The following is a 27,525-nucleotide window of genomic DNA, read 5'->3' on the forward strand; positions in this document are numbered from 1 at the left end:
TTACTGCCAGTCTAGAAGCTCTAGGTTTAGGAAGAAAAAAGCAAGTGTTTATTGATAGTAGATATTCACTTGTAAATCCCAGGGCTTCTTGCAGAAATGTCTTCAATGTTGTAAAAGAAATTTCCCCAGCCACTCATGGAAAATTAAGAAAGTGCAGATTGAGATGTCTAGCATTCTTCTCCAAATGTTCTATACATTTTGCAAGAACCTCTGTCTTTCACTGTGGCTACATTAAATTCTTGAACTTTCTTTTCATTTTCTTCAATAGCAGATACTCTAGTTGACATCAAATTAACCTGAGTTTGCATTTTCAAAACATTCTGCTGAAATTTAGAAACAAAATGAGCCATCTTAATATTTAAAGCTTTTAGTGTAGTCCCAAAACCAGCCACAAAATCCCACAGGGCATCCAATGTCACCACCATGGGGCGAAAAGGAATCTTAAAAGACTCACTGCTGGCAATATTTCCAATTGTGGTCGATGATATCCCCACAATAGGGTCCACATTCGTCTCCCTGATGTCCAGAACAGGACCAAAGGACCTATACCGGTCAACCCAACAGGGGGAAATGCCAAGGAAAGACCCATCTCCAGCGGTGGGACGCGAGGAAAGACTCCCTCTGCTCCAGACCTGGAAATGACATCATCTCCTGGAGTCCCAGAGTGGTTCTCGACACTCAACCTCTGCGCCGGTGGCTGTTGAAGGTCTGGACTCAAGGACGCCTCCTCTGCCTGCACGGGTGGCGCTCTCAAGGCTCCCCGCTCATCAGGCTCCTCAGCTCCCAGATTAAATGCTGGTGAGGACATGAACCGGGTAATTTCCAACTGCTGAATAGGAAATGGGAAAGGCTCTGAGGGGTAAACCCACACAGTTTCCTTACTTTTAGGAGGCATTTCAAGCTGAAAACTCGGACTACCAACAGGCAAAAATAGAGCTTCTCCTCCACATGTCCTCACTATGCCACCATTTTGGCTTCTCCCAAAATGATCTGCGCCCACTCTTTCAAAAGGGGTCTCAATTATAAGAATTGGTTTGAGAGTTGCTGCCCATACTCTAGCAGGCTTTGTGAACTGGCAGATAGGACAGGACTAGTAATACAATTGGACCTGTTTGTGATGGCCCAGCCAATAGAATTGTGACAGTATCTTTTTTCTGGGTCTTTTACTACCCCAGGTAGACCCTAGTAGGTGGTTGTGTGCTAACTTCATGATCTACTGATGATAGAGTTTGGGAACCAGAAGTTGTTCTATCACTTCCCCTTCCATACTTCCCTTTGTGACTCTGTAAATTAAATCACATTTTATCACAAAAGAGGGAGGAATAAGGTCTGTAAGCTGTGTTCTAGGGACTACCGTTTCATCTATTCTTTGTATATTAGGGATGTGCATCATTTTTTTGACGGATGGCACCGGCCGTCCATTGCTCCTACCATGTGACTGGGCCGGCCAATGGCATCGATAGCCCCTGTCATATGGTAAGGGCAAAGGGCCAGTGGCACCATTTTGTTTACTGGCAGCCGACAACCCGAGAGCGGGAGATCGCTCCCGGGATCCCCGCTGGACTACCAAGTACTTTAGGAATGTTTTGAGGGGGTCAGGAGTGTGGGGGATTGTAAAAATTTAGATTTAAAGGGTCGGGGTGTGGGGGGTTTTTTCAGTTCGGGACAGCCAAAAAAAAAACCCATCCAGACCGCGGGAAATGGATTTTCCCGCAGGTCCACGATTCCGAAACCGGAACTGATTCCGGTATCTGATTCACATCTCTATTAAATATGCTCCTGGGCCCACTTAAAGAATTCATCTTCTATCTGAGCCCATTTAAAAGTTCCCTATATCACCACCAGTTTCCCACTCTAAGGTGCCAGGTAAGACATTGTGGGTAGGTGGTTGTTCTCCCTCCAACTCCAAACTCTCCTCCCCAGCTGCCTCTAAATTAGCAGCGTAGGTGTATTTGTCCTGTCTGCATTGCCTTCGGGACTTAGGAGTCTTAGAGTCTTTATGAAAAAGATCAAGGTCATCCAATGGATAGAGTTCTGGAAGCTCCAACTCTTTATTTGTGTGGCTTGATGAACCTTTTGTAAGCCTGTTCCAGAAATACTTGAAGTTTGGACAGTCCCATCCAATTATTGAGTAGGGTAGCCAAGGGAGTACACTCACCTCAACCATATCTTGGCTGGACAGTGTCTTCAGTCATACCTAGATTGTTGTATATTGTTGATTGTACCCATGAATGCATGCCAGGGTCACGATTTTGTCATAGTCAACTTGGACTCACTTCACCAAGTCTCTTCAAATGAGCATTTTCACACTTCCAGAGTCCACTAATGCTTGTGTTGGAACATCATCTAGCTCGACTGAAATCACAAAAGTAGATAAACCCTGGATGGAGATGTCCACAAAGTTACAAAAGTGTAGGGGTCACAGGATTAATGTCCATCGGCTCCTCTCCCCTGCATGTATAATCTCAGGAAAAATGGCCATTTTCTCCATGGTGGCCCAGGTGAGGTTTTCTCTTGAGGTGTAAAGTCCAGTGGAGTCTGCACTAATGGTTGTTAGGGCCTCTGGTTCTTAGAACTCTGTCATCCTCTCCTTGGGTTGGGTGGCTTCTCTAGGAACCGAGGTGCCTCACGCATGGTCTGGGCCTGCTAATAGGCCTCTGCCACATCCAGGACCTTTTTCAGTGTAATGTTTGGGTATTGGCAAACCCACTATCACATCAGCTGTTCTAAGCTGTCCTGGAATTGTTCCAGTAGAACTGTTTCTGCTATCTCCACCCCAGTCTTCCCTTCCAGGTGCAGCAACTTCCAAGTAACATCTTTTAGTCTGTGGAAGAGGTTCCTAAGGTTTTCACCAGCCTAAAGAACTGCCTGCCAAAACTGTTCTTGATATGTTTCCAGAGTGAGCCCCACTCACTTGAGAATTGCTGTCTTGATTTCCTGGTAGGTGGCCCTCCCTTCTAAGTTAGCTGTTTGTTAGGCATCTTGACGTTCCACTATGGGTAGATTTCTCAGATAGGTAGTCCATCTATCCTCTTACCAGCCTGCCAATCATATTGTGCACTCAAAGTTTTTCAAGAACCCATCAGGTTCTTCTCCAGGGATAATCTTAAGGAGTGTTGATGGCACTGAAGCTAGACTGGTGATAGCTGTTTGTATAACTTGGGATATCTTTGATAGTGCCGTTTGATGCTGCACCACCTGCTCTTGCAATGCCTTCTGCTGATCAGTTTGTGTTTGTAGAGTGTTTTGTAATTGCTGCTGCCCAGTAGCAACAACCTGGATCACCAGCTCCTTCTTCCATGCTTAGAGAGCTGCCTTCAATGTAACTCTCTAGGAATAGGAAAGCAGGGAAAAAACAACAAAAAAAAAATCTTTGGCCTGTCCAGCCCTAACTCACTGCTTGACCCTGACTATACACCTTGGCCTTTTGTGCAAATGCTTGGTGAATGGAACTCGAAGGCCCCAGTAAAAAGAGGGGAAAAAAACTGCGGGCTTATTTTTCTCTGCTGTGACTGTGGGATTATGCCTGTGCTTCCCACTTGGGCAAGAGAGTCCCACTGCTGCCATCATATGTGATAACTTGAGCATTGCAGCTTGGACACAGTGAGAGGAAAAAGGAGGCAGACTCTGGCTTTTCCTTAGGTGCATTACTTTACTGTGAAAAAGGTAACTTAAAAACAAACAATGCAGCTGAGCTTAGCTTCAGATAATACACAGTCCTGAAAAGTCTACTCAAAACAAGCAACGTGGCTCACCTTAGCTTCAGGTAATACACAGTCCTTAGACATAACAGGTCTCAGCATATGATAGTTCTTTGCCTGCTCCCCGGGGCCCACTGAAGCCTTCTGGGCCCTGAGGTCTTATACTCTGGTTTAGGGCTCCTGCCTTCACCCAGGAATCCCTGTGTGTCTCAGCCTTAAGGAGGACCAGGCGAGAAAGCCAGGTCCAGTCCTTAAAGGAAATCTGAGGGAGTTTTCTGTGCACTCCCTCACACAACCATACCCCAGACAGCCTTGTGATAATATTTACAGTGTCTGATATCCTGACTTCGTGCTACTATTGTTTACAAAATATAGCTGTGTTTCCCTTTCCCCTATAATGCAAAAGCATTCCAGGAGCTGTGTAACTACCCGCTATTGCCTAGCACTCTCAGGTGCTGAGACACCATTCTAACCTGGGTGTCCATTTCTGTATGCATCAGGAAGTCTAAGCCCTGATTTATTTTGGGTTCTTGGGGCCACCCTGAGTGTAGCCTGAACCTGCCACAATCCATGCATTGCCCCTCCTCTCTCTCCACTGTTACCCTCTCTATTTCTTTCGCACTCTGGAGCCCCCATTCCTGCACAGTTGTTACCACTGTTAGAATTGATCTCCTAACATTCTCTTTCTTACCCATTCCCCTGCTAATGCTATGATTGCTGGGTCGGTGGAGGCTGTCAGTGCTAGGCCAAGCCCTGTATTGACCCTTTTGGACCTCACCACTCTGGAGATAGCATTTCTGCTTTCTATTTATCACCATCCACACAGTATTCCTTTTCTCTTCCTAGAATTACAATAACTCTGCAGTTCCTCCATTGATTGACCTTACTTTACCACCTTAGCTATCTTTTCTTCTGCTCTTGCCTTCACTAATTTTCCTGCTTCTTTCAGCTTTACCGGATATTCTTCCCTGTGCTCTTTTTTATGAGATCACTTGTTCGTTTTTATCTACTAATCCTTTTGCCATTATTTTTCTGCCACTTTTTTTGAAAGCCAGGGAAGTGGCTTTTTCTTCTTAATTATATTTACTTTCCTTACCCGAAGATTTGCTCTCATTAGAGTTCCTATTAGTGTAGCCCAGTGCTTTTCTACTTAAAATTAAACTTCCCATGTTGTCATGTCCCTCCTTAATATACTCCATTTTATCAAATTTTGTATTTTTGATTTTTAAATTTGTATGGCAATTCTCCAGTTTGGGCCTTCTATGGCATGGAGGAGTAACCTAGTGGTTAGAACAGGGGGCTACAAACCAGGTAAACATCATTCAAATCCCATTGCCTCTCTTTGTGACCTTGGGCAAGTTGTTTTATCCTCCATTGCCTCAGGTACAAATTTAGATTTTGAGCCCTCTGGAGACAAGAAAATGCTTATATTACCTGGATGTAATCCACTCTGAAGTGCCAAAAAGCATAATATAAATAAATAAAATAAATGTTAAACCATACCATCTGATGAGCACTGGAGTGTGGGCAGCCACTTAGGTATCTGGATATTAGAAATATTTTCTCCAAATTTAGGTCCCAAGTCCAATATAAGCCCCTCCCTCATGTGCTGTGTTGCCATTTGCCTGAGGAAAGCTCCTTGAAGGAATTTCAAGATCTTTCTACTTCTAATTCTGCAGATGGGATGATCCAATCCACATCTTGCAGATTAATGTCTCCTACTAGCAGCACCTCTCCCTTCCTTTTTATATTATGCAAGTCTTTGACTCGATCTATATTCAACTTTTCTGTCTGTTTCAGCAGTCTGTAAGTATCTTCAGTGTAGATGAAGTCTTATTTCCCTGGCACAGAGAGAAAAGTTGGCTAGAGATCTAGTTCTATGAGTTCAATTCACCCAAATTCTAGAGAAAGAATTTTCAGCAGAAATGTATTAATATAATTGGTCATACCCTATATTAAAAACATGACTCAGAGGTTCTGCAAATCTCAGAAAAATGAATAACTGCTTTTTGCATAGGATATTAGGCTTGTCAAACTCTTCCAATAATTCATTACCAGCTTCATTACTATGTACTTGTCCCTCATGATCATTTTCATGATATATGGATTCACTTTCCTGATGTCATCAATATGTAGAACTGAATGGAGGAAGCTCACAAAATGTGTTCACATCATGATGTCAGATCCAATTACTGACAAAAATCCAAAGCCACATGCTCACACTTCAATCACTGCACTACCTCATTTAAACATGCTGAAAACTTTTTTAAGTGATCCACCTCAGTAGGAATTCATAAGAAAAAAAGTAACATAAAATACAGATTTTATCCCTGGTACAATAAATGCTCTCATAAATGCAAGACAGTTAAAAGTATTAAGGTAAAGGCTTGCTTGTTTGCTGAAATCAAAATAATGAAAATAAAATCTCATTCCCTTTTAATACTTCTCATTGTCTTTATTGCCTTATCAGTAGCACAGTACACCAAGAAGGAAGAACCTCTTCACAAACAATACATTGCTGCTTTTGCTACAATTATTTTTGATGGAGTTAAGTGGTACACTAAAAGAAATAACTCTAATATAGATTGTCTGATTTCCTCCCATAGAAAGTCATTTGAGCCTTGTGACTACAGTTGCAGCTATGGCAGGGTTGTAGCCTGGAGTTACTCTTGTCTGAGGCAGAAGCCCTGGGCTGAGGGCTCCCAGGACTGAGTACATGTACATGTGCTTTTGGGTATATGTAAGTGGTTTTAGACATATACATAAGAGCAGAGTTGATGACAACAATGTAGTAGGGATGTGAATCGTGTGATCGATCGTCTTAACGATTAATTTTGGCTGAGGGGGGGGGGGAATCTGATCGTCATGGTTTTTTTAGTTAAAAAATCGTTTTATCGGGGGAGGGCAGGAAAACCGGCACACCAAAACAACCCTAAAACCCACCCGACCCTTTAAAACAAATCCCCCACCCTCCCAAACCCCCCCAAAATGTTTTAAATTACCTGGGGTCCAGTGGGGGGAGTCCCGGCGCGATCTCCCACTCTCGGGCCACGGCTGCGTTAATAGAAATGGTGCCGGTGGCCCTTTGTCCTTACCATGTGACAGGGCAAAGGTAGCGCCGGCGCCATTTTGGTTCCTGGCACCCGACGTCACGAGTGCAGGAGATCGCTCCCAGACCCCCGCTGGACTCCCAGGGACTTTTGGCCAGCTTGGGAGGGCCTCCTGACCCCCACAAGACTTGCCAAAAGTCCAGCGGGGGTCCGGGAGCAACCTCCTGCACGCGGGCCGTATTGCCAATATTCAAAATGGCGCCGGCGCTACCTTTGCTCTCACTATGTCATACGGGCCGACGTCGCCCCCCCTTTTTTTTTTTATTGCGGATGCTATTCATGCAAAATTTATAGCAAAATGATAAATATAGGTGTTAATGACATAAAACAAAACAAAAACAAAAAAAAATCAACATTCATACCTCTAGTGACTTCCAGTATTTATTTAACTTTTTGAAATCCAGTATAAATGCAGATTTTAAACTGTCTCTACATATATTTTTATAGGTTAGAATTTATTTTAGAGACATCGTAAATTCTAGCAAACTGTTTTTATATTTAATATAACATATTTATTTTGAACTTTTAAAACACAAGATGCACTGTAAACCTTTAAAATAAAAAAATGCCTTTTTAGTATTTTTACTTGCTTTGTTTTATGTATAATGCTAAGCCATTTAAAGCCCATAACCTTGCACTGACGTTTCCTGGGTAAATGACTTTGTTGAACTGAGTTCTCAATTTTCATGACAGCGGTGTCCTGTGGAAATCCTGGCACTCCAGCCAATGGCATGATAATGCACAGTGATGGGATTCTTTTCTCCAGCTCAGTCATCTATGCCTGTTGGGAAGGTTACAAGACATCAGGGTTAATGACTCGCCACTGTACAGCCAATGGGACTTGGACTGGCACTGCTCCAGACTGCACAGGTCAGTAACTTACTTTCTGTCACAATGGGTTTGAAGACTGTAAGATCATAGTCAGTTTGAACCAAAAATTACTATTGATTTTTCTCCTTTCAAACCTCTCCATTAACCCTTTCAGAGAAGAAAATGTAAACATGTGTAAGACAAAGGGCTTCATTTCCTTATACTTGTTTCCCATTCTTTGTCTATGGGGGTGGGGGAGACTTAGTAAACCATGCTTTTAGTGCATATATTTATGTTAACAGCTGTCAAGTTTTGTTATACAAATCTACTTATAGAAAAATCATGTTAAAATCTGTTCTGTCTACACATTTCTATTTTATTTTTTGAGCTTTCTCAGATATTCCATAGATGACATAAGGCAATAGCAGTAAAAGCAATGAGGCTAATATTCAAAAAAACTTCCAATGGCTAACTTACCCAGCTAAAGTTAGCTGAATAAGTTAAACCGGACATTCAGTGGGATATCCAGGTAGGATGACCTATCTGGATAAATTTCCAACCTAACTGGTTAGATTTGAATATCACCAGTGTTCCTGGATAACTTAAACTTAACCGGCGAAATTCAAAGAATATCACAGGTCAAGCTGTTTAAAAAAAAAAAAAAAAAAACTTGAGCCAGGGCCTCATGGCCTGATTCAGTGATTCCTACAACCCCCAAATATTCCTGAATGTCCCCCAAGAGCAAAATAATTTGTAGCCTCTAGGCCCAATAAGTATTCTAACTCCCCTCTCCCTCCAAATTTACAAAATAAATAAACTTACAACTGATTTCTGAATTCATCCCTCCCACCTCAGCTATAAGATCAGTTCACTCCCCACTCTACTCCCACCAATACTTTCCCTCCTCTATCCTTGAAATTGTGCTAGGAGCTCAGATCATTCATCTGGCTTCCGCACATCCCACATTGCTCTGACAGCCATGCTGGTTTTGTAAGCTATCAACATAGTGGTCAGGGTATTTGCACTACACTGGTAGTTCATGCAACCAATGTGGTTGTCAGAGCAACGCGGGACATACCAGGAGCTGGTCACAAAATCCAAGCTCCCAGTCCAAATATCAGAATTATTCGAATAAATTATTTGGCTATCTCTTCTCTGCCCCTGGAGCACCCCCAAAATGCTCCTAAATTATCCTTCTAAATTTTATCTCAACAATGATGTATCTGGCTAAAATTTGGACCAATAAGTACCTTTGATGTTCAGAAATAGTCATTTACCTTGATAACTCTAAAGTTATCTGGATAAATGCCTTTGAAAATAGACTTCAGTATTGTTTATTAGAGATGTGCATCGTTTTTTGTGTTCGTGTCGTTCTTCGTTTTTCGGCCGCCATGGAAAATGTCGTTTTTTTTCGGTTCGGGTCATTTTTTTCACGAAAAATCAATTTTTAGTTAGTGCGCGCTAACTCCCTGTTAGTGCGCGCTAACGGGAGTTAGCGCGCACTAACAAAAACCGTTAGATTTTGTTACTTTTTGTTAGTTTTTGTTAGTGCGCGCTAACGGGAGTTAGCGCGCACTGACTCCCGTTAGTGCATACTAATCGGAAAAACGAATTTTTGCAAAAAAATGGGAAAATCCTGATTTTTTTCGGGCTCCCTGAAACATGCCGAATTGGACAATTTCGTTGCAATTTTCCAATTCGGCAAAAACGAATGCACATCTCTATTGTTTATACTTATTACATTTAATGTATCTGTTTAGTAAGGTCTTGTACACTAGGGATGCGATTCAGCCGAAACTTTCGGTTCAGCCTTTGTTTTCGACCCGCCGCGGGAAATTTCATTTTCCCGCAGTTCGGGCCGATTTTTTTCGGCCGCCCCAATTTTCGGGGTTAGCATGCACTAACATTTCAGTGAACCTATGCATTCATCAGTATGGGCCTCATTTTCTAAAGTATCGCAGGCCTGCGATACTTTAGAAGATGAGGGGCGGGGGGCTGAAACGGGGGGAGGGCCTGCGCTAGCCGGCAGCGATCGCACGCGATAAGGGACTTTTCGCGTGCGAAAGGTCCCTTATCGCGTGTGAGTGGTGTGGAAAATGAGGCCCTTTATGAAGAAACAGAAGCATTTGATTTTATATGTGAACATTGATGTGTACAATAGGAATGTGCATTCGTCCTGATTTGGCCACCCTGAAAAACGAAGCGGATTTTCCCGGGGTGGCCGAACCAGGCGATTTTGTTGAAATTGCCTAATTCTTCCTGGACTAATGCACACCCCTATATACACATCAATGTTCACATATAAAATCAACTGCTTCTGTTTCTTCATATAGTGATGAATGCTTAGGTTCACTGAACAAACTACACAAAAATAAGGCAACAAAGGGAAAGCCTTAATGATTAATACTAGCCATACAAGTATAATAAGCATGAGTTTTCCCTACTTTGATGAGCTTTGAATCTATGGGAAGAAAGGGAATAATACTCAACTCTCTACTGAAATATCTTTAATAGTTTAGAAACTATTTCAAGTATATTATTGTCAACAGTGAGTTAGACCAATTCTTTAAATTGATTTAAAAATGTCTTTCCCTTTAGTGATCAGTTGTGGTGATCCAGGTTCTTTAGCAAATGGCATTGAGTTTGGAAATGATTTTACATTCAATAAGACAATAATCTATCAGTGTAATCCAGGCTTTGTGATGGAACCTGCCAGGTCATCCACTTTACTTTGTACTAAGGATGGCACCTGGAACCAGACTAAACCTATTTGCAAAGGTAAGTTTCTTACAAACGTCACTATGAAAGTTTATATTTGTGCATGTCTAGGGAATAGTATGTTTGATGTTTTCCTGTTTGCTCCTGGTGGGAGACTTAGACTTTTTTCTTAGTTGAAGCTGCTTTTGAGGTTTAAAGTACTAGAGGCTAATATACTAAGCTGCATGGATTGTCGTGAATGCATTATCACTTGCTAAAACAGCAAATAGTGCATTCTGTAATTTTAACATGCATTATTTTGCATTTTGGAACATTGGCAATCTGTGCCAATTTATGTAATGAGCGGCATAATTCTGCAAAACAAATCATTATCTATGCAGGCATAGATATATTTTGCACAGTAATGAATGTGCAGATACAATATCACAAGAAAATTAACTATATCTAGAGAAGGTATAATTAAGTTTTATGGTGATAAACTGCATTGCACAATATTAGCATATCCAGAAATAGTGTTAGGCAGATCTGATTTAATGTGCACTATTTTGAAAAGTCTTCTCAGGTTAGTACATCAGCCCCCTACTGAACTAACATAGGATCTATTACCTCCTAAAAGGTGACTTTAGCTAAATATTGGCTTTTAGGTAAATGCTTTTCACGAGACTAAAACAGCACAGGAGCATACTTCTCTCTCATCCTCTATTGGCTGTTACAGTGTTCCAAATGACCTTAGAAAATGAAGACAGTCGTGGAGATTTGATATGATAGCCTTGACAAGGAAGAAAATGGAGGGAATAAAGAGGAAATGTACAGATGAAAAATGTTTGTTTTGGTTCATTCATTCATTTTGAAAATCACCATGAAGGAGTATACCGGAAACTCCTTCAAACTAGCTTAAGGGAATGGCCACAGAAATCTAGCCGGGTGTTCCTTAAGGATCAGCCCTACAAGGGATTCTGGATCCAGGGAGGATTCCTTCAGCCTAACATAAGTTGGCAGGGCCTAGACGGGTTAAAGGGGCCCTGGGAAGCAGAGAGAGAGAGCTAACATATGCAGGACCTGCTATGTTTAAAGGACTGTGCAATACCTGAAGTATGGTGAGCTGCATTGTTTATATTGACTCTTGAAGTGAAGGTATGCTGACATTTCTTTTTGAGTTTATTTTCACTGTAAATAAAGTGCACTTAAGAAATAGCCAGAGTCTGGCTGTTATCAAGTCACCTATAGCTTGAGCTTTACAGTCACCTCAATTAATTTCCTTAGTTTCAAATTTAAAAATAAATTATCAAGTACATTTTCAAAGGTATGCATGCGCAAATACCGGGGTTTACGCACATGGCCGGGCCTTGCACGCACCGCGAGCATTTTATAATGGGCCCGGCCACGCATATAAACCCCGGTACATGCACAAGTGCTGGGCCTCTCCAAAGGGGCTGGCTGGGGGGCAGGGTCAGGGAAGGGAGGGGGGGAGCAGGCCGGGACAGCGCCATTCGACACTGTCCCGGGGAAGGGCGCATTGGCAGCTGGCTGCTGCGTGATTACTGCTGTTCCAGAGGAATAGTAAGTAGTAAAATAAAAAACTGGGGGAAAGTTTGGTTCGGTTTAGGGGGTGGGGAGGAGAGGGAGGAAGTTTAGCTAGGTGGGTAGGGAAGTTCCCTCGCAGTCCGCTCCTTAATGGTTCTAAGGCTGAGTGTCATAAAGACCCTCATGGTGTATCATAAGTGGCTTAGCAGAAAGGCAGAGTGGTAGCAAGACTGCCATGGTTAGATATAGATAGACAGATGGAAATACACTTTAAATCCCAAGTACCTATTGACAGCTTCTAAAGAATAAAGATAAACATTAAATAATAACAGCTTAGTACTTGTGGTTTCTTACCTCCAGTATATGCTTCAGGGAGCCTAGAATGGGAAATAAATCACATAATTTATTAAAAGTGCAATGTTTATTATTTATTTATTTCAAGAATTTATGGTTTAAGACTGTTACAAATAGGAATTGTTCATTTTTAAAGCTCCTTAAGTTTAAAAGCATTAAAAAAAAAATCATCATTTGTATTTGATATATTTATATATTTTTGCTTTGTAAATTATGTTTTTCTTTGATGATTCTTATTGTTCAATTAATTGTGCAAGTACAGTTTTCTGTTGATGCTCACTAAAATGTGAAAGGACATTCCTTATGAATTAAGATACCTCTTCAGTCCCATTGAAAGCCCAAAGGATTCTTACAGATGTTTCAGACGTTCTCTTTTCTCTATCTATTCTGCCTGCAATAAAAAATTAATCAGCCAATTTGAAGTATTCAGCCTATACTGTAAAATATATGAATTATAATTATATTATTTGCTTACTTTTCAAAATAGCGATCACATGTGGCCAACCTCCTCAAGTGCTGTATGGAAAGTTAGAAGGATCAGATTACCGTTGGGGGTCCAGTGTAAGTTACAGCTGTGCTCATGGATACCAATTCTCCAGTCCTGCAGTTCTTTCATGTGAGGGAAAGGGTATATGGAGAGGAGAAGTTCCACAGTGTTTACGTAAGTTTTCTCATATGGAATTCACCTTGGAGTCATCTAAATCATATAAACAATATAATACAATAGGATATGTGATAGCAAAGATATATATGCACAGTTTGGATGCAATGTTAGGTGCAAGGTTGAAAGCAAGTAACTTTAGTATCTGAGAAATATATATATTTTTTCTTTTAACACATATAAATATTATTTCTTCACACCTGAAAATTTGTCCAAAGCAACAAAAATTCACATCATCACAAATGATTAGACAGAAATATTAACCAACTACATCATTTAAACAGGCACCTAAAATGTCACTAACCTGTTGGTATGCCAAAATCTGTGAAACTGTCCATGACCTCTTATGTTCTTCCAGGCTTCTTGACAGCCAAGTCATCTCATTGCAAGAAGAGTCAAGTCCAGTGCTAGAGAAAGTCCATTTTATTTATTTCTATTTATATCCTACCAATACAAATAGCTCTAGGCAGCTTGTAAAATGACATACACAATCTAATAGACCAGTAAGGTTCCATCCAAATGACACCTATAAACTAACAACTGGCTCCTCCTGGTCACAGGTCTCCATTACAATGGCCCTAAAATAAAGCGCATGATAAACAAACAAACAACAAAAGGAAACATAGAAAAATGTCTCTGAGATAGTCTTTGTTTATAAGTCACTGTCCAGTCTTCCCTGAAGATGGTCTTAACTGCATTATACCTCCACAGAACTGTAATATACTGCATCTGAAGATGGCTGAATAACAGTTTGCTCAAAATTATGCTCACTAGAAATAACTAGGGATGTGAATCATTTTTGAACAATTAAAATTATCGTCAGATAATTTTAAAATCGTCCAAAATCGTTAGAGTGCATGATACAATACAAATGCCCCCGATTTATCGTCAGGGGCATTTGTATTGTATCGTTAAATAGGGCACGGGAAAACCGGCACACCAAAAAAACCCTAAAACCCACCCCGAACCTTTAAAACAAATCCCCCACCCTCCCGAACCCCCCCAAAAATGTTTTAAATTACCTGGGGTCCAGTGGGGGGGTCCCGACGCGATCTCCAGGTCTCTGGCCACGGCTGTGTTGAGAAATGGCACCGGTGGCCCTTTGCCCTTATCATGTGACAGGGCAAAGGTAGCGCCGGTGCCATTTTGGTTACTGGCTCCCGACGTCACGCGTGCAGGAGATCGCCCCTTGACCCCCGCCAGCCAAACCAAAAGTCCAGCGGGGGTCTGGGAGAGACCTCCTGCACGCGGGCCGTATTGCCAATCTTCAAAATGGCACCGGTGCTACCTTTGCCCTCACTATGCCATACATATCTGAAGGTCTATATCATATCTCTCCTGTACCTCCTTGCTTCCAGGGTGTACATATTCAGATCATTCAGCTTTTCCTCATAAGTCCTCCAATGCTGACCCTTCATCATTTTGGTCGCTCTTCTTTGGGCCGCCTCTATCCTGACTTTATCCTTTTTGAGTACTGAATGTAGTACACCAGGTGAGGCCTCACCAAGGATCTGTACAAGGGCAATATCACCTCTTTTTTCTTACTGGTTATTCCTCTCTCTGTGCAGCCTAGCATTCTTCTAGCTTTAGCTATCAACTTGTCACATAGCTTCACCATCTTCAGATCATCAAACATTATCACACCAAGGTCCCTCTCCAGTCTGTGTGCATTAGTCTTTCACCTCCCATCACATAAAACTCTTCTGGATTGCTACAACCCAGATGTATGACTCTGAACTTCTTGGGAATGAATCCCAATTGCCAAATCTTTGACCAAGTTTTCTTAAATTAATTTTCATTCTCTCTACTCCTTCAAATGTGTACACTCTGTTGCAAATATTAGTATCATTTGCAAATATACAAACTGTACCTTCTATTCCTTCTGTCAGGTTGCTCACAGAATTGGTCCCAAAACTGATCCCTGTGGCACTCCAGTTAACACCGTTCTTCTTCAGAGTAGGTTCCATTTACCATTACATGCTGGCTTCTGTCAGTCAACCAGTTTCCAATCCACACAACTACCTTGGCACCTACTTCCAAGCTTCTCATTTTGTTCACGTATGTGGGACTGTATAAAAAGCTTTACTATAATCCAAGTAAATCACATCGAGCTCTCTTCCCTGATCCAGTTCTCTAGTCACCTAATCAAAAAAATCAATTAAATTTCTCTGACTGGACCTTCCCCTGGTGAATCCATGCTGCTTCAGGTGGAGCAACCTACCAGATTGTAGATAGTTTACTATCCTTTCCTTCAGCAGAGTCTCCATTAATTTTCCTGTCACTGAGGTGAGGCTAACTGGCCTGTAGTTTCCAGCCTCCTCTTTGCTCGCACTCTTGTGAAGAGGAACCAGCACTGCTCTTCTCCATTCTTCTGGTACCACTCCCATTTCCAGGGATCTATTGAACAAGTCTTTCAGCGTAGCCACTCTTCCTACCTCACCATCATTCCTGCTGTTCAAGGCCCAAGCCTCTTCTACCACCAGAGTCGATGGCAAACTGTGGTGCAGTCTGTTTACAGGCCACTAGTTGGCCGTATGTGATCTTTAGTAGCTTTAATGCTGATTTAAAAAATATATGAAATATATTAGTCTGCTCATACTTTCCTTTATTTCCTAATACTCTTCTCATACTTCTTTGGTAGCTAAGAATATAGCTTAACATTTGTATTAAAACTTCTATCAAATCCCAATAGCATCTATTGTTAGAATATCTCAGAATTTTGCATAACAATCTCTGTAGAACAACGTTTTATGCATTATATTTTATTGTTTATGTTTGAAATTATTTTGTATTGTTAATTGCAGTCTGCTTTTATATTTTTACTTGTATCTCACTTTCAGTGCTTTGCAGAAAATGCAAGCAATAAATGCTGGAGAGGAATAAATTCAATTTGAAAGCCACACTTTTAAATATATTTTGACTTATTTATAGAATGGGCTAAATGTTTTTGAAACTGGGCCCCAGATAATTTGCAACATTCTTAACAATAAATTACAGCTTCATTTCTGATATTTAAACAGTTTCATTATTTATACATTCTCTTTGATTTTCTTTTCAATAGCTGTGTTTTGTGGAGATCCTGGGACACCAGCTGAGGGACGTCTAAATGGAAAAAGTTTTACATATAAATCAGAAGTATCCTTTCAGTGCAAGCCTCCTTTTATACTAGTAGGATCTTCAAGAAGAGTTTGCCAAGCTGATGGTACATGGAGTGGAATTCAAGTAACGTGCATCGGTAATTATTAGTAACTATAAATTGATTTACTGTTCATTTGGATAAAACAATGTGGTGGTCTTCTTTGTCCTGCCAAAGACTTAGAAAGAAAAATCAAGTTGAAGTTAATTAGATAATATAAAAGGGTATATGGAAAAGAAATGTAAAAATGGTTTTCAACCTCCTTCAACTGTCTCTGGTTCCACTCTTATCCTGTGGCAAGCAAAGAATGTCAAAATGAAAAATAGGTTTGTTTTCAAGTAGAAGTTACAGCTGTTACTTTAGTACTCATTGATATAAGGACTTAACCACTTCAAACTTAATGCAAATATGTTGACATGATATTTAAGTTAGTTCAAAAATATAATCTGAGGATTAGATCCAGGACTCTGCTCCTTGATTGACCAGGGCTAGGGATACTTCAAAGAGAAACAGCAATCAAAACCCTTGGAGAATGGGAGTCACTCTCAACCATTGCTTTTCAGAGATACTAGGTGGATTAATGACCTACAATTAAACATTCCTAAAGGAGCTGCTGCTCATAGCCCCTGGACAAGAACCATCACTGTAATGACTGGATTAAAGTGGAAAAGGATATAAAAATAAGAGCAAAAATTCCCAAGCAGTCATGCATTAATGTTCATGGCACCATAACCCATCATATTGTCAAGTTCCAGTTCAGCTGGTGTTCTGAAAGAGCAAGAGGAAACTTACAAGTCAAAAATAGATAGTAAACCTTTTTGTTAACTTATCATGCTATACATAAGCTGTTATAGTGTACAATTAAAATTGTAAGCTGGTTATCATTTACTGTATATAAATGTATATGAATTTGCTTGATGCACTAACACTGGTCTTCAAAACTATAGTTTGCATGATCAAAAAACATAAAAACATAAGACCAACATCCATCGAGCCCAGCAATCCTGTCTCTGACAGTGGCCAGTCCAGGTCACAAGTACCTGATAGATCCTCAAGAGTTGATCTTTTTCTTGTATCTCATTCCCAGGGATAAGCACTGGCTTTCCCAAGATTACTTGTTTAGTAGCTGTTTATGGGCTTTTCCTTTAGAAACTTGTCCAATCCTCTTATGAACCCTACTATGTAGGTTGCCTTGTTCACAAATTCTGACAAAACATTCCATAGATTTATTGTGCACTGAATGAAAAAATACTGCCTCTAATTTGTTTTAAATCTGCCAGTTGCTAGTTTCATGGAGTATCGCCTAGTCTTAGTGTTGTTTGAAAGAGTAAATTACCATTCCCTATTTACTCATTCCACTCAACTCATGATTTTATAGATTTCAATCATATCTCATCTCAGTCTTCTTTTTTCCAAGCTAAATGTTGTGGAGCGCTAGGAGAGCGATCCCACTTCCTGAGAGATGTGTGTCCTTGGGCCACGGCTCGACCCCAGAGGAACACTGAAGAGTTGCTGCGGGAGGCGTGGCATGCCCGAGCATGGGCTGGATGGGAGCCAGGCTGGAGTGAAGACTGGAAGACAGGCCCTCCTCCGGACCTGCACGCTTTGGAAGACCCAACAACACAATGTTGGTTTTGTGAACAGTCCTCCGACCGTTCCCAGCCCTTTCGGACCAGCCGCAGGGTACGGCACGAAGCGGCAGGCCAGATGGAGGCCAGGGCAGCGAAGACTGGAACATGGATTCAGACAAGACTCAGGAACAACGTAGACTCAGGCTTAGACGTGGACTCAGGAACGAGGTGCAGGATGCATAGACATGGACTTAGGCACAGACGTGGACTCAGGACGAGGTACTGGATGCACAGACGTGGACTCAGGAACAGACGTGGACTCAGGAACGAGGTGCAGGATGCAGAGGTAGATTCAGAAGTGAGGTACTGAAGGTGCAGATGTAGACTCAGGAATAAGGGCTGAATGAAGACATGGGCATTGTCCCTCAGGGCACCCTTTTCAGACCACCCGCGGGACTGAGTCGCGGACCACCCTGTCTCATGAGCGCCCTACTCAGCCCAGGAACGCCGGTCGCGGACCACGCTGAGAACGGGAGCATGCAGGGGAGATCCAGGTGAAGCGAACTCCGATGCTGGGATACTGACATCCGAAGCGCTGTCGGCTGGCAGGAACGGAAGCTCCAGAGCACAGGGACAAATCCCACCTGTTGGCCACTCCAGGGCCCAACAGGCCAGAAGGCTCAGGAGCCAGACAAGACGAAGGGCAGAACAAATGGACTGGATCAGGAACTGGATCTGGCACCGACATCTAGGTAACAGGGAAGAAGCTGGTTGCTGCACACCGGCAGCCAAAGCAGGATTGCTGCACTCCTGGCAGCTCAAGGCAGGGTTTGCTGCACACTGGCAGCCAAAGGCAGGTTGAAGCATCAGGATCAAGGATTAAGACACACCTCAGGGCTGAAACAAGGACATCTGGAACAGCAGGTAAGGTCAGGACTGGAACATGGATACTGGAACAGGAGACACACCTCAGGGCAGGAACATGGACATCAGGAACAGCAGATAACATCAGGACTGGAACACAGGTACTGGATCGAGAGACAGACCTTGGGACTGGAACAGCAGGCAGACATCAGGACTGGACGAGGAGCTCCGACAGAGAACAAGAAACATAGGACCTTGCAGAAGGCTGGAACACGGACGACTTCCTGGAGCGAAGGTTCTCAGGAGTGACCAACTTCTTGCGAAGGCCCAGACAGACTGAACGCTGAGCCCTTTAGTAGGGCTGAGGTGGACAACGCCCAGGGAGGGGTCAGCAGGGGGCCACACCTGGCTGGCCCTTGAAGAGGAGCAGAGAGGAGCGCGCCCGCACCCTAGGGAGCTGGAGAGAAGTGCTGGAAGCTGGTGGCATCCTCAGCCACGTGGAGGACCCAAGGAAGCAGTGGAGCAGCCCTGGGCTAGAGCTGGGTGAAGGCAGGTCAGTGGAGCAGTTCCCAGCTGCAAGGACAGAAGCAGGAAGAAGCAGAGAGAGGTAAGGCTGGCTGCAGACACCGGCAGAGAGAACAGAGAGCTGCAAGGACTGAAGCAGGAGAAGGGCTGACTGCAGGAACGGCTCCATGCTGTGAAGACATCCCCAGGAGGAGAGGTAAGACTGCAGGCAGAGTAGAGAACTGTAGCAGACTGCAGGCACTGGCAGGGATGGCTTCCCAGCCAGGCAAGGACCCGGGCTGTAGCAGACACCAGCAGAGACGGCCTGCTGACTGAAGGGCCCGGGATCGCAGCAGCATGTCGGGGGAAGGCAGGAACAGAGGATCCTACCGCATGGCAACAGCTGCGGGGACAGCCCCAGCTGATTCAGGGAGAAAGCAAGCAGCAGCGTCAGCAGCCCAACTGGCTGTGAGAAGGTAAGAGCCTGCCCACGCTCCTTGCGGGCATGATCACAACACTAAAGAGCCCTTATCTCTTTAGCCTTTCTCCATAAGGGAACTTTTCCATCCCCTTTATCATTTTTGTCACCCTTTTCTATACCTTTTCTATGTCTACTATGGCTTTTTTGAGAAGGGGCAACCAGATCTGCACATAGGGGTAGATTTTAAAAGATGCATGCGGGCATATGGCATGCTCACATGTACACCCAATTTTATAACATGCGCACGCAGGCGCGCACATGTTATTAAATTGGGGGTTGGCGCGCGCAAGGGGGAGCACAATTGTGCACCTTGCGCGTGCTGAGCCGTGCTGCCTTCCCCCATTCCCTCCCCCCTAGCCTGACCTTCCCACCCCTTCCCCTAACCTTTCCCTCCCCAGCCCTACTGTAACCCCCTCGACCTTTGTTTTACCTTTTACACCTGCCTCCAGATAGGGCAAGTTGTGTGCGCCGGTAGCCTGCTGGCATGTGATCCTCTGACACAGTGGCAATGGCCGCTGTATCGGAGGCCTCTCGCCCTGCACCCAGACCACCCCTTTAGTAAAGCCCTGGGATTTACACACATCCCAGGGCTTTTATGCGCATCGCTGGGCCTTTTTAAAATAGGCCTGGCGTGCATAACCTCCCCTACGCATGCAAATCCTCTGGATTTACGCACATAGGGCTTTTAAAATCTGGCCCATAATTCTTAAGGTGTGCTTGCACTGTGAGTCTAAGCAAAGACGTTATAATATTCTTTGTTTTGTTCTCTATTTCTTTCCAAATAATTCTTAACATTCTATTATTTTTAATATAAAGTTTTTTTCATATTTCTGTGTCTCATTATATGAAATTAAACTATGTTTACATGTTTAGATTTTATGATTTAAGTTGGTTGCAGAATGGCAGACATTTTCTCAAGGAGATATAAATCAGGAATCCATTATAAAGACTACTTTGAAAGAAATGGAGAACGGAATCATAAAAAAATTGTTGGAGGCATGCAACAAAATTATACATAGAATTATAATTCTGTGGACCAAACCCAAATATACTCAAGTTGCCCCAAATATTAAAAAAGTCTTACTCGCATCCTCAATCAAATGTCTGATGTGAGGAACAATAAACAATCCATAATATCAAGCATACAATTATCTTTAAAATGCATAGAAATCCAACAACATGAAATAAAAAAAGAAAATACCAAAAGGCAATAAAATGAATCACAATTATTTAAGAGAAAATTAATCCCACAACATATCAAAATAAATTAACAAATTCTACCTACAACTCCATATTCCAATAAATTAAACAAAAATCAAAAAGAGATCATAAGCTAAAGAAAATATTATTGTGAAAATTCTCACTCTTCAGAGCAAGAGAATCCCTATTCTCAAAAGGTCCAAATGGAATGTACCCAGCGATTCCCAGCCTATCTTTGGAGGGTCATTTTCAAAAGCAATCACACTTGAAAAGGGTCTTTTTGCATGCGAAAAGTCTTTTTTCGCATGCGATCACTAAATGGGGAGGAGTCAGGGCGGAGTCGGCCCCAGGTTGGGGCGGCACCAGGTCTGACTCTACAGAGACATCACTGGCGGCAAAAGGTAAAGACCCTTATCACCGCCAGTTTCACGCCGAATAACGTCACCTTTTATGGTGTAGTTATTCAGTGCAAAAGCTGGCAGCCAGCGCACCGCAGTGGTGAGATGGCTATCGGCTTTCGCAGGCCCTCCCCCCGTCTGTGACCTTAGAAAATCCAGGCCTTTAACTAACCCTGTTCAAGGATCAGATGCCCAACTCAAACAGTCAGTGAGTAGCAAAAGATGAAATAATCAGACAGGATGAAGATTTCCCTGGGCATGTAGTTTCACAGATTTTCATGATCGTCATCATCACAATTTTCTCAATAAGGAGCTCAAAGTTAGTTACAACAAGTTAGAATCTACAATATGATACACCTACTATGTAATACAACAGGGTTAATATCTGATCAAGCTACAATTAGGTAAAGGCATATTGATCCCAGAATACAGGAATGAAATATCTGAAATATAATATCAAAAAGGTGAGGCATAGCAACAGTTAAAGTGACTGAGGGACGTTCTGCTACATGTCAGACAGTCTTTTTAGAGACTGGAGGTATGGTTTATGAGAAGGTTCTATTTCAGGTTCTAGTTTGAATGCTGCTTCAGAAAGCCATGTTTTTAGTAACTTTCTGAAGGCTGGCAAGTTCAGGACAAGTTTGATGTTTAGTGGCAGTGAGTTCCATAGCATTAGAAATTATTTCACAAAGATTTTTTCTCTGGTGTTTCTGAGGCACAGTTCCATAGGTGTTGGCATGACTAAGTGGATTTGTAGGAAAGAAAGCAGAGAGCGAGAAGGCATACAAGGTGTGATATCATAGCTTAAGTAGAGTGATACACAATTTTTGAGGGCTTTAAAAGCTAGGACCAGGTTTTAGAACTTGGCTTTACAGAGTATTTGAAGCCAGTGTAGAGATTTTAAGATAGGGTGACCATTTCATATTTTCTCATAACTCAGCCCTATTCAAGTTGCAGCATTCTTGATATTTTTTTAAATTCACCTTTTCTGAGGCAAAATTTTCATTTCAGGCTATATTTCAGTAAATATATAAATAAGACATTGTAGATTCACAGTAGTCTCCACCTTACAGCACTTTCAAATCATTACATGCCATGCCTCCTAAACCACCTAGGCATCCTAACCAATAATTCAAGTGCACTCTCCTTAGAAGCCATGGGACAAGTCATCTAGAGACAGATCTATCACTGTTCTCCCATATATTTCAGAAAAGACCTCCATATTAAAAAAAAAAAAAAATTCCGGTATCTGTCTTTCACGTTAAATGGAATTAGTTCCATAGTGATCAGTTGCATCAAGCTGGCCACTGACGGCTTAGTAGGCATTTTCCAATATCACACAATGTTTTGTCTTGCGGCTGCCAACATATGCATGTCCAGTGAAACCCTGCCTTTTAGAGAATATATACTAGTGTTAGCAGTAAAATTGTCACCGGGTCCACAGGGAGGAAAACCCCAATTCATAGATTCAGGAACTTACTTTCTACTGTTAAGTTTTTTATTGTTGGCATCTTCACCTCATATGAAAGAAGGAACCAACATCTCCACATCTTGTCCAGCACTTTTCTGCTAGACTTAAATCATTCTATGCCACCTAACTAGGGTTTAATACTACTAATATTTATTTATGTATTTATTTATTTATTTATTTATTTATTAGCTTTTAATATAAAACTTTGCATCCATTCTTCTTGGTTGTCATACACAGGGAATTACAGCACCTTATTCTTCAGACTATCTGATCCCATTCTTCCTCAGATATAAAATGATCTATATCCTTAATCCATAGATAACTGTTAACATCTGGCAATTGGGTCACCATCATTTTCAATAATTATGCAATAACTATTGTTTATAAAGTTTCTTATTAACAAGTGGGTCTTTTATTAACTACTCATATACAGTGAGCTACCAATCAAAGTGATATTTGTTGGGACCCTTATTTAACACACCTTTCAACTAAAGATAGTTGAATATAGGTATACGCTCAATTCTGAGTTTCTCTGTAAGGCTTTGCTGTGACGAAAATGATCCTTTCATGAACAGTTGCCCCATATTCTAGATATCACTGTATTGTATCCATTTGAAATTTTTCACATTAAAGTAATTGGGAAGCCACAGGTTTCTCCACAATGGCATTAAAAGGGAAAGCCAGGAGGACATTTTCTCTTTGGTCACCAGGATGTACCATGAGTTCAGTACCCTGATGGGAAAGGGTTTGTCTCCAATTAATTTTTTTTTGTGTCTTGTAAGATAACCCCAGCAGTGCTCTAAAACTTATAGGGGTAGATTTTAAAAGGTGCACACACATGTACACCCGATTTTATAACTTGCGTGCGCAAGTTATAAAATCAGGGGTCAACGCGCGCAAGGGGGTGCAAAATTGATGTTACCCAGATAGAGAGTCTATCAAGCAAGGTTGAGAGAACATTGCACAAATCTCATCTTTGGGTGAGTGTCCTCACTCCAAGGGTCATCAAATCTTCACTAGAGAGCACTGTTCTGTTCGTATGTCTCACTTTGAATGTCAAAGTGGCCCCTAACCCTTACACTAATACCTAAACCTCACCTCGAGTTACTAGGTGGGCCTCCCATAGAGATATAAATACTTATCTGGTGTGAAAGCAAAATGGCTAGGTGCTCTACTACCATAAAACATGCCTCTTTTTCTATCACAAGCCTAAGTGTTTTAGGTGGTTCCTGTGCACGACTAATCCACAACATGTTTGACTTATTCAAACATGTGCATATCGTGAGCATTTTGCAGAATTATGGCTTATGAAAGTAGCTGCATATATATTTTGCATTTTAATAATTCATATCATATTATATGGTACAGCATATCATATTAGCACAGCAGGAGGATATATTTCAGCAGATAATTATGATTATCTCATTCAATCTTTTTTTTATGGCTCGCTATCATTTTAGGTGGATGAGCATGTAAGTTATCATAGTAAAACCAATACCAGCTTTCCACCTCTCTACCCTATTCCTATCACTGACCTCTATACATGCCGCAGGCAGGGTTATATTACAGTGCTTTCCTCCATGGCCTCCACTAGTTTGCTGTTCCAGGATTTCTTGTCTTCATTTTTTGGATCCTGTAAGTGTCATTCTTAATGCAATCTCCAGGCCCCCCCTTCTCATATCTTACCATACACTTTTTAATAATCCAAGCAGCCACAAAAACTAGTGAGGCTGCTGATACATTTGTTGTCTGGTTCTCCTTGTCGTTACAGTTAGAACCAGGGCCATTTTGTTCAGGTTACCCTAGCCTTTCTGGAAGCATTGTTACCAAATTGTTGTACAGCTATTGTACGTTGGCAACATGTGTAACTTAGCAATGCACTGTCATGCTGCAGAATATTCTTTGACATATTGTATTAAATTATGTTAACTACAAGTCATTGTTCCTGTAGAGAGCAATAACTTTAATTCATATTAAATTGTCATGATATATATCGTGAAAAGATTGCAGTTAACAAATGTCAGTACTGTAGAACACCTCCCAAGTTTAATATGTTTTCATCTCTGTTCCTAATTCTTTTATTGAAAGGATGGTTTGCAACAGATTTCTTTTTTTTTTTTTAGATTTCCTTTCATGTTCCCATTAGCATTTATATAACGATAATGAAGATGAAACTGCTTGATTGCTCAAGAACTGCATTAATACAAAATGTCATGTCTTAGGTTCCCATCTGTCTGAGTCTTGAAGCCTTTAAAATTTCCTTTGTAAATTAGTTAGTTATGTATTCTAGTGCTTAGCATTCAGCAACTGACTTGAATTGAAACTTCTTGATCAAATTTGACTAGAACGACATGACATCCGAGAATGCTTTGCATATATTTTATTACAAAAGATAAAATCTGAGAAAAAAATTTTCTGTACAGCATGTGATCAGCAATCTCCATATGATAAGAAAGGAGACCATAACATGACTGTGTAGATGACCACACAGGGCTGGTAGGTAGGAGCAAGCTGCTGGGAAACAAAAGTAGGAGGTGAGTTCAGGAAATAGGGGAAGGGAAAGTGGAAACAGACCCTGCAAGAAGCAGAATAAGTTTACCAAGAATAACAGTTCACAGGAAGCCCTCTGCCTTTTATTTTCAGCAGAGGGTGAGGATGACATCCAAGTCCCCCACTGCAACCCCCCTCCCCCAGCTCTGTAAGGAAGAAAGATTTTAGTTGTTAGGGGGTTTGTTGCAGAGGTGTAAAAACAGTGAATCCAGGTTCAGCATTTGTAGAGAATGGACAGTGATTAAGTACATTAAGTATTAGGGATGTGAATCGTGTCCTCGATCGTCTTAACGATCGATTTCGGCTGGGAGGGGGAGGGAATCGTATTGTTGCCGTTTGGGGGGGTAAAATATCGTGAAAAATTGTTAAAAATCGTTAAAAATCGAAAAATCGAAAAACCGGCACATTAAAACCCCCTAAAACCCACCCCCGACCCTTTAAATTAAATCCCCCACCCAAATAACTTAAATAACCTGCGGGTCCAGCGGCGGTCCGGAACGGCAGCGGTCCAGAACGGGCTCCTGCTCCTGAATCTTGTCGTCTTCAGCCGGCGCCATTTTCCAAAATGGCGCCGAAAAATGGCGGCGGCCATAGACGAAAAAGATTGGACGGCAGGAGGTCCTTCCGGACCCCCGCTGGACTTTTGGCAAGTCTCGTGGGGGTCAGGAGGCCCCCCACAAGCTGGCCAAAAGTTCCTGGAGGTCCAGCGGGGGTCAGGGAGCGATTTCCCGCCGCGAATCGTTTTCGTACGGAAAATGGCGCCGGCAGGAGATCGACTGCAGGAGGTCGTTCAGCGAGGCGCCGGAACCCTCGCTGAAACGACCTCCTGCAGTCGATCTCCTGCCGGCGCCATTTTCCGTACGGAAAATGGTGCCGGCCATACGCGTATGGCCGGCGCCATTTTCCGTACGAAAACGATTCGCGGCGGGAAATCGCTCCCTGACCCCCGCTGGACCTCCAGGAACTTTTGGCCAGCTTGTGGGGGGCCTCCTGACCCCCACGAGACTTGCCAAAAGTCCAGCGGGGGTCCGGAAGGACCTCCTGCCGTCCAATCTTTTTCGTCTATGGCCGCCGCCATTTTTCGGCGCCATTTTGGAAAATGGCGCCGGCTGAAGACGACAAGATTCAGGAGCAGGAGCCCATTCCGGACCGCTGCCGTTCCGGACCGCCGCTGGACCCGCAGGTTATTTAAGTTATTGGGGGGGGGGGGGTTGGGGGGGGGGGGGGATTTAATTTAAAGGGTCGGGGTGGGTTTTAGGGGGTTTTAGTGTGCCGGCTCACGATTCTAACGATTTATAACGATAAATCGTTAGAATCTGTATTGTATTGTGTTCCATAACGGTTTAAGACGATATTAAAATTATCGGACGATAATTTTAATCGTCCTAAAATGATTCACATCCCTATTAAGTATACTAAGCAAATTAAATGCACTAAGGGGTAGATTTTATAACGTTGCACGCGTGCACATGGACTCCCGATTTTATAACATGTGCGCACAGGTGCAGGCATGTTATAAAATCGGTGGTCGGTACGTGCAAGGGGGTGCATAATTGTGCAACATGCACGTGCCACCACCCGCGGCCTTCCCCGTTCCCTCCCAGGCCACTCATAAATCAGTGCTGCCTGGGAGGGAACTTCCCAACCCCCTAACCTAACCTCCCTTCTCTTTCCCCTAACCTCCCGCCCCCTAGCCCTATTCTAACCCGCCCCGACCTTTATTTTACCTGTCGCACCTGCCTCCAGGCAGGCGCAGTTTGTGCGCACCGGCAGTCTGCCGGCACGCGATCCTCCGACACAGCAGCAGCAAATGTCTGCTGTGCCGGAGGCTTCTGGCCCCACCCCCGGACTGCCCTGCCCCGGACTTTCCCTCCCCCTCCCCGCCCCTTTTTTTTGAAGCCACGGGCCTTAGACACATCCCAGGGCTTTACGCACATCACTGGGTCTTTCTAAAATAGGCCCGGCACGCGTAACCCTACCTACGCGCGTAAGCTTTTTAAAATCCAGCCCTAAGTGACTTGTTTAAAATTGCTCAGTGTGTTAACGTGTCACATGACTGGAGCAATGCCCGATCTTGAGACTTTGTCCCAGCATGTGATGGGGCAAGATCAGGTTGGTGCCTTTCTAAAAATGGTGTCAACCAAGCAAGGTGCTAGGGGATGCCAGGACCCAACGCTGGACCAGATTCTTAATTTTTTTTCAGGGAGTAGGAAAGGGGTTGGGAGATGGGTTTGCAGGGAAAGAGAAGGGGAAAGGGGGTGTTGGTGATGGTTCCCTGAACTCCATTTTTGGCACTTCACATCTTTGGGGGGAGGGGGAGGAGGAAGACAGTGGGATACACTATACCCCAATGAGTTGATGTGTCTATTGGCATGGGGACCTCTTAAACCCCAAATTACTTTTACTGAAAATTTTGGAGAGGGGTGGGGTGGGGGGTATTTTACACATTGGGGTAGATTTTCAAAGGGGTAC

At 42.7% G+C, this 27,525-nt stretch overlaps 1 protein-coding gene across 1 annotated transcript in view; it reads left to right on the forward strand.

Moving 5' to 3' along the window:
* CSMD1 (CUB and Sushi multiple domains 1) overlaps positions 1-27,525 on the forward strand; it is a 4,035,193-nt gene that overhangs the window by 3,885,043 nt on the left and 122,625 nt on the right. Inside the window, 4 exon segments of the mRNA XM_029596871.1 lie at positions 7,505-7,681; positions 10,220-10,399; positions 12,705-12,878; positions 15,940-16,113. Coding sequence (XP_029452731.1) covers positions 7,505-7,681; positions 10,220-10,399; positions 12,705-12,878; positions 15,940-16,113 — 705 coding nt within the window.

Source organism: Rhinatrema bivittatum, chromosome 3 (assembly GCF_901001135.1).
Source record: "Rhinatrema bivittatum chromosome 3, aRhiBiv1.1, whole genome shotgun sequence".
NCBI classification, from domain to species: Eukaryota; Metazoa; Chordata; class Amphibia; order Gymnophiona; family Rhinatrematidae; genus Rhinatrema; species Rhinatrema bivittatum.